The sequence below is a fragment of the Purpureocillium takamizusanense genome, chromosome 12 (assembly GCF_022605165.1).
Source record: "Purpureocillium takamizusanense chromosome 12, complete sequence".
Lineage (NCBI taxonomy): Eukaryota > Fungi > Ascomycota > Sordariomycetes > Hypocreales > Ophiocordycipitaceae > Purpureocillium > Purpureocillium takamizusanense.
Window position 1 is genome coordinate 1,018,850 of NC_063079.1, and position 7,828 is coordinate 1,026,677.

The window sequence follows — 7,828 nt, forward strand, 5'->3', positions numbered from 1 at the left end:
AGAGTCTTTAATATTTAATCTAAAAAGATTATTTAATTAACCTTAATTATATAAAGCTAATATATATATCTCGCCGTTTATAAGCTAAATATAAAGAGTTAAAAATAATATTTACTTAACTTCTATAAGATACTATATAAATAAAGGCTACCTTAAGATAAAAATAATAAGAATAAAAGGCTATATTAAAAAAATAAGTTAAGAAGTTAATAATAAAAAGACTAAAATTACCCTTTCCCCCCCCCTTTATATTAAAGTACTTCCCTATATATATATCGACTAATTAACTTAATAATATTAAATTAATAAAAGGGCCTTTAGGCCTTTTATAAAAAGACGCGCTTAAAGAAAATCCTTTAAGGGATAAAGGGAGAAATTAAAATAAAAAGAAGAATAATAACTAAGGGGTTTTTTACTCCTTTAGAAAAAGCTATTATAGATCTTAACTTAAATAAGTTATATAAGCGTTAAGTACTTATATTTTACCTTAAACGATAATAGCTTACCTTAAGGGTTAAAGCTTAATATATCGCTAATATATTAGTCTTAATTAACTTTTAGTAGTTTAAGGATATCTTACTTATAGGTAATATAGCTATTATTAGCTTAAGATAGATAAATTATATTATTAATCTTAATAGACTATTAGTAAATATATATAAAGGAGAATAGACTATAAATTTCTAACTCTATAAAGCGCTATATATTATTACTTATAAGATTAAATACTTTATAGTATATTATAGCTTTTTTATAAAAGTTATTATTATTAAACTTAATTATAGTAAAGTAAAACCTAACTTTAATAACTTAACTTAATTATATTATTTCTATCCTATAGGTATAATATTTATATATACCCTATATAGAATATAGCTTAATTAAATATATAAATATTAATACTAATAGAGATTTTATATAAGATTCCTTAACTTTACGTAAAAAGAGAATTATATCGTTTTAAGGCTTTATTAAGTTAGCTATATCTAGGATAGGAAATATAGCTAATTTACTATATATAATATATTTAAGTATAAGTATTAAAAGTATATCTAAATAGTTATTAACTATTAGCGTTAATTCCTTATTAAAGTTAGCTATACTTATAATTTCCGATTCTTTATACTTTTAGTCTTTAAGTAAAAGGAAAGATAGAAATATAAATACTTAATACTCTTATACCTTATATTCTATCTATAAAGGTAAGTTAGATTTATATTAAATAAGTATAAAGAGTTATTATAAATATTAATAAATATTATTAAAGCGCTATAAGGCTTATTAATATATATATTATTCTTTTATAAAGATATATACTTTAAGGATTAAGCTATTATTTAGTAATTAAATAATTTATATAAGATAGTATTTAATTTATTACTTTCTATCTTTATAGCGATAGTCGCTAATAAATTAGGACTTTAATACTTAAATAACTATACTTATATTATATTACTAAACTAAGGGGCCTTTTAAGACCTTTAAGTAAACGCTATTAATAATAATAAGCTTAAGCTTAATAACGTTAAGTATAGCTTCTAAACCTTTATTAAGCTTAGCGATATAAAATACCTTATATATATCCTAAAGGTTAAGAGGGATTTCCTTAATTATTATAGTATCGAAATTAAGGAGATAGAGACTATAATAAAATACTTTCTTATTTATAATATATATACTTAATCGCTACCCTTTAGGGAAGAGGCCCCTATATTATTACTAGCTATTAAGGCTATTTAAGATACCTATCTATAAATAACCTTAATTTTAAAGACTTAAGCGATATATAAACTAAGCTTAAGGATAAAAAAAGGCATTATTAAGGTTATAAGGACTATCGTAATTAAGGTATTATAACTCTTAGACTTATTAATTATAATACTTAAGCCTATTATATTATTACTATATAGAGCGACCCTAGCTTAAAGACCTATTTAATTTAAGGTAATGCCCTTTAAAAAGTAATAAAAGGAAGAAAGTACCTTAAGTATAAGTATATAAGAGGAACTATAAGTAAAGGGATTATTATAACGAAGCGGTAAGCTTATAGGAAAAGTTATTATTTAGCTATAAGATAGGGTTCTTAAGGCTATAAACCTTTTTACTATAAAGCTATAAAGTAACTTGCCTTAGCGAAATAATAGACTTATAAATAAAGTTATCGCTTAACTATAAGTTAGGGCTCTTAAGACTATAAGCCTTTTTATTATAAAGCTATAAAGTAACTCGCTATAATAGAGTAATAAAATTATAGATAAAGGAGTAGCTAAATAATAATACTTATTTATTACGCTATTTAAGGTATAACTCTAGCCCTTAATAATAAATATATAAAAACTAATAGTAAAGAGTGCCTTTAAACTCTCTAAAGGGCGATTAAATACTCTTACCCTTTTATAAAGACTTTATTTAAAAGCTAAAATTAAAATAATAAATAAAAAGCTAATCTAAAATAATAAGGTAGCGAATATATAGTATAAAACTAATATAATAGACTTTTTATATCTTAAGTAAATAAATTAAAGAGTCAATATTAAAGTATAAATAGCGGTAATAATTATCCCTAATATATTCTTATAGATCTTAAATAAGTTTAAGACTATATTATATACCTTAACTAGCTATACTTACCTCTCTTTATTACCCCTAGGAGTAATTAATAAAAGGTTCTAGCCTACGATAGAGTATTTAATTAAGACCTAAGTAATTAAGTAAGCTCTATCTAGGCGTAAAGGAATATTAAGGAAGACCCTTATATATAGCGAACTTATAGGAGATACCTTAAAGACCTTATATACGTAAAGGGAGCTAAATAAGCTTTAAATCGATATAATAGACGATAAGATACTTATAAAGAGGTAATAAAGGGCGATAAAGGGGGTTATAACTCTTTCCTAAGGTAGGGACGTATATTATTAAGGAGGTATATATTAGTATAAGAAAGTATAAGAAAGAACTATAGTAAAGAGAGATAAAGGAAAGGGGGGGCCTAAGAATAAAAATAGCTAGGGGTAAAAAGAGCTATAAAGATAAGACTATAAAGATAACTATAAAGGAAGGAAGCCTTCTTAATTAAAGAGGATATATTATACCTCTTTAGTTATAGCTAATAATATTTATTCTTTTACCCTATTTTTATACTTTAGATATAAGTATACTTTATTAATATAAGTATTTTATACCGTTATAGATTGCTATATAGTTTTATATATTATCGTAAATATAGATATTTAATACTTAAGACTATTTAATTAGAGCTTAATAGCCTTTTTACTATATTAATATATTAATATATAGGAGTCCTTATATTATAATGCGCTAAGTAGGGATAGGAAGAGTATAAAGGGAATATACTTTATAGTTTAATATCTTTCTTGCCTTAATATAATAGGTATAGGATAGTACTAATATAATATAATATATACTAATATCTTAATTAAATTAGAGTAGTACTAGCTATATAGATAGAAAGTACTAGCCGTATAGATATTTTACTTTTATTATTTTTCTAGCTAATTATATATTATATAGCTCCTACCCCTATATAAATAAGGTATATAAGCGCGGGCCGCTTATAGTAGCCTATTATAGCCTATATAAAACACTATATAGTAGTATAATAGGTAATATTATAGCTACGCCTCTTAACGCGCCTTTAATAGCTATATTATAGGCTTGCGACTAAGGGTAAAAGACTATAGATAACGACGATAACGATAATAATAACGACGATAATAATAACGGCTAAGAAGGCATTATAAAATAGCTATAGCGGCAGGCAGTAAGTAACGCAGGAGGGGGGGCTACTTAGGCCTATTAATAGCATTACTAATAGCGGTAGCTTTAGCTTTATAGCTAACTAGCCTAGCTCGGCCTAAAATAATATAGCCCTAATACGTTATGCAATAAAGATTCTTTATAGACGATGTCTAGGGTATATATAATATACTATCTAGATCGCCCTAATACATTCTGCACTACGGACCGCGGCGAAGGAAAGCAATAATAGTAGACTAAGAGAATAGGCAATTTAGACGTTTAATTAAATAGGTATCTAGCTAAGGAGACTCGCTCTATCTAAGTCATTCTCCTGCCAGTGCGGTACCAGCCAGGTGATGTTCGTATGATATCGCTCCCGATCTTGCCCCGAGTACGCTCAACTTGAGTTGCAAATAGAAACGGACAGAAATGGTCATCATAAATGACCGGAATCTCCTCCATTTAAATGATGAGGCAGCGACTGAATATCCAAAACACGTGAAGAGGCTGTGTGTTAGCGTATTGGCCGAGCGAAGTACCGGCACACTAAACATCGTAGGCGGGGTACACGCCGTCGAGCAATATCAACCAACCAAGTCAGGTAAGCCCTCCTCGTCGAGTAAACCAAGCAATGCAAAGAATTCCGTCAAGCAAGTAAAGAAAAGGGGTCATTTTTTGCTTTACTTAGTTAATGGACATACTGCGTCGGCCTACTGAACAGCAGGCAGTAATTGGATCGCATCGTCGTCGACGAATGCCACCTCACGGCAGTGATGCTGACGTCCAACTTGTGGCAGCCAGTTGGCCTCTGCAACGGCGCTCGCGGTACGGTCCACGATATCGGCTGGGCACGTAGGGCCAACCCCATCCAAGACCCTCCCTGTGTTATCATGATGGAGTTTGACTAATATAGCGGACCGGTGTTCCTGACCACTCCTGATGGTAGGAAGATTGTGCCGATTCTCCTAGTGGAGAGGGACTTCCTTATCGCAGGCACTCTCTGCACTCGCACCCAGTTTCCCCTGATCGTTTGCTACGCAATTACCGTGCACAAGTCGCAAAGCATTACCGAAGACATGATCGTTACGGATCTGTCCTGCCGTGACTTTCAGACCGGTTTGAGCTACGTCGCCGTGTCACGCGTGAAGACGCTGCAGGGTCTGATGCTGGATGCGCCGTTCGACCGCAATCACCTGACTTACGCGTCTCCGCCCGAGGGCATCAAGATGAAGATGAGAGATCAGCAGATCCGCAGACGACAGTTTATTACTCAGAACCCCTACAAGTCAGACCACGGGCCAGCGCAACTCCAGGTGATGCGGCTTGCGTTCAAGAAATGTTGCCAAATTTATCCGTGGGCGCACATAATAACTAATGATTGCATGATTGTAAATATTTGACTGCTCGGTGGCTGTCTGCTTAACCTGTTGGCCCGTGGACTCGCAGCCTGCGGCTGATTGTACCCCTTGCACTTCACAGCGCAAGGGGTGGCGTAGTATTTTATTTGGGAAACTTATTCGATTAATGTATAGTCAGCCTACGGCTGAATGATGGAAATGGAGCAACTCGGCAACCTGACCTAGGTATTCAGCCACGGGTCTTGAAGAAGTTCCTTCGCTGTAGGGCGTGCGGCCGGATCCCAGGTAAGGGCTCTTCGAATGAACTGGAGGAACTTGGTATTATCCTCAAGCTTAGTTTCAGCCGCCGCGAGAGTCTTCTCCCTCGGTATAGGCACGAACTCGCTCCAGTTTCCTGAGCAGATTGAACGGTTAGAAGGTCCGTCGGGGAATTTCAATACCGGAGTAGGCATCCGTTATGCGTACCTTGTTCATCCCAGTACTCGAGCGCTCTGTTGCGATGCCGATTGAGAAGCCCTGGAGGCGGTGGGCCCAGCGCTGCAATGAGTTCGGCGAAGTGAGCTCCGTCGGAGAAACTTCCGTCTTCTTTGCGGGCGCTGAATAGCGTTCTTCCTTGAAGGAGATCCCATGCCTAGGACAAGAGAAGAAAAGTTAGTGACTGTGCTGGTGGAGCTGCAACTTTGATTTGGGCACATACGGTAAGTCCCACGCTCCAGATGTCGACCGGATAGCTCCATTGAATATGCAAGAGCGTCTCTGGGGCTCGATACATGATTGGCATGATGTCGCCGGCATGGGGACCGGGGCCGAGCCTAGCTTCTCCAAAATCAGAAAGCAGTAGTGGTCCAGCCTTGGGCTTCATCAAGCGGGAAAGGTAGATAGTCCGGCCATCGCATTGCTTGCGAGGAACGGGGCTCGAGAGTTCATTATCTTCCAGCTTCTGGAAAATAGAGTCGTCGTCTGTCCCGAGCAGCAGATTGCCCGGATGAACGTCTGGTCTCGTCTCAGCTGCGATGCTCGGCGTGTTCCCACGTGTATGTGCATGGAGCGATGAGTAAGGGAGCTGGCACGTACCAGTGTGTACTGATTGCACCTCGGTATGCAGGAAATCAAGCGCTTCGAGAAGCTCCTTAACAGCTCCCTTCACAAAACCCTCGTCGAATCCGTGACCATCCATGAACACCGTATCCATGTCGCGGATGCTCATTTGAGAAGCCTGAAGAGCAAGCGCGACGTGCTTGCCATGGGGGCCGGTTACTTGAAACGAAGCGAGTAGCTTTCTGACGTTTTTGGCGCCAGGGTGCTGGGTAGGGAGAACCTTCTCCAGGTGCTGGTAGAATGGTAGTTCACGGTGCTGGACCGAGTTGTGGATGTAGATTTTTAGCGCTACATATTGATGATGTCTATAGCGGGTTATTAGCAGATTGCCGCGCCGCGACTAAATGGATTACTTACTGTAGGTCGCGCGCGAGCCATATGGTCGAGGATGAGCCGTAGCCAAGTTTGGCCACCGTTTGGAATCGGTCATTGAAGACTTCACCTAGACGAACAGGATAAAAATGCTCCGGGCGGTATTCCGGCATTGCCTCCTCCTCGACAAGCTGATCTTGCCCGATGGCATCGAATCCTGCCACAGGGAAAGCTCGGGGCGTTGACCACGGACGCCGAGATGACAGCCCAAATTTGGTGGCAAGAGAGCTGAGTCTCCCTAGTGAAGCCATTGGCGTGTGATGCTGAGGTTTGGGAGAAGGGAAAAAACTGAAAAGGACGGGCTGCCAAGGACGCTGAAGTCGTCGGTAAGCGACCCGGTATAGAGCCATGGCAACTGCTCATGAGCATGAAAGATGAGTTTGGTGATGGAAGCCTCATGGCTGGCAGAGGCCAGATTGGTCCGGGATTTTTCCGACCTTCCTTGGCCCCCCGGGGGGGACCGGGGTTGACCAATGATTCGTCAAAGCGTGCCAGAAACTTGCGCGCGTGGAGAAGGACGGTTGGTTGCACTAAGATACCCTGAGTCAACTACGGTGGGCGAGAGGGGACACCGTACTCAACAACACCTGTTTAGTACGATTCTTCTAATCATAGGCCAAGTACACAGTACTTCTCGAGACCTCCACAATGTAGAACAAGCGCCCTGGCTAAGCGCTGGGCCTGACCTGGATTCCTTTCAAGATGCCTCCACATCCACTGTTCCTTCGAATTGCTCCTTTGAAAGCGATAGGAGCTTTTAGCGCTGGGCGTACCCTTCATTGGCCATCTGGGAAGGAAAGTAGTTTCGCTTACCGCCAATCACACCGTGACTGGATGCGGCTTCTCCAATTGCACCCTCCTGACCAAGCGTGCCAGCCCTGGGAGCGGCAAGAAGAAGAATAAATACCAGTACTGTTGATACCATTACTGCTGTTGGGCTCTAGCATTAGGTTCTTGACAGAAGTGCATGTCTTTAGAATAAGTGGCAACTTCCTCTCAACCGTCCACAGACTGCTCATCTCGCCGATCGCTTTTTAATTCACTTCATCCACTCACCTTCGTGATGTCGGCTCGAGGATTCTCCACTACGGCCCGAAGGTTGTTGGAGCTTGTGGGGAGAGTCTCTCTGCAAGATGTCATGCAAATAAACGCGAAGAACGGGTCCCAATGGGCAGAGAATGTCCAGAGCGTTGCAAGTACGATCGAGAGTCAGGTACACAAAGACACAATCCACTCTTCCG

The 7,828-nt window shown here is 38.2% G+C and overlaps 2 protein-coding genes across 2 annotated transcripts; one reads left to right on the plus strand and one right to left on the minus strand.

Annotated features, from left to right (window-relative positions):
• Positions 1–4,705: 4,705 nt before the first annotated feature.
• Positions 4,706–5,072, plus strand: JDV02_010524 (DNA helicase; the record flags this gene model as incomplete). The annotated part of the gene is made up of 1 exon (XM_047992269.1): positions 4,706–5,072. A coding segment is annotated over one exon (367 nt), but the record flags the coding sequence as incomplete, so codon positions are not given.
• Positions 5,073–5,338: 266 nt separating this feature from the next.
• JDV02_010525 (uncharacterized protein) lies at positions 5,339–6,700 on the minus strand (the record flags this gene model as incomplete). The annotated part of the gene is made up of 5 exons (XM_047992270.1): positions 5,339–5,511; positions 5,583–5,748; positions 5,815–6,110; positions 6,192–6,520; positions 6,573–6,700. 5 exons carry the CDS (start codon positions 6,698–6,700, stop codon positions 5,339–5,341), a joined length of 1,092 nt encoding a protein of 363 aa, XP_047848284.1.
• Between the last annotated feature and the right edge of the window lie 1,128 nt (positions 6,701–7,828).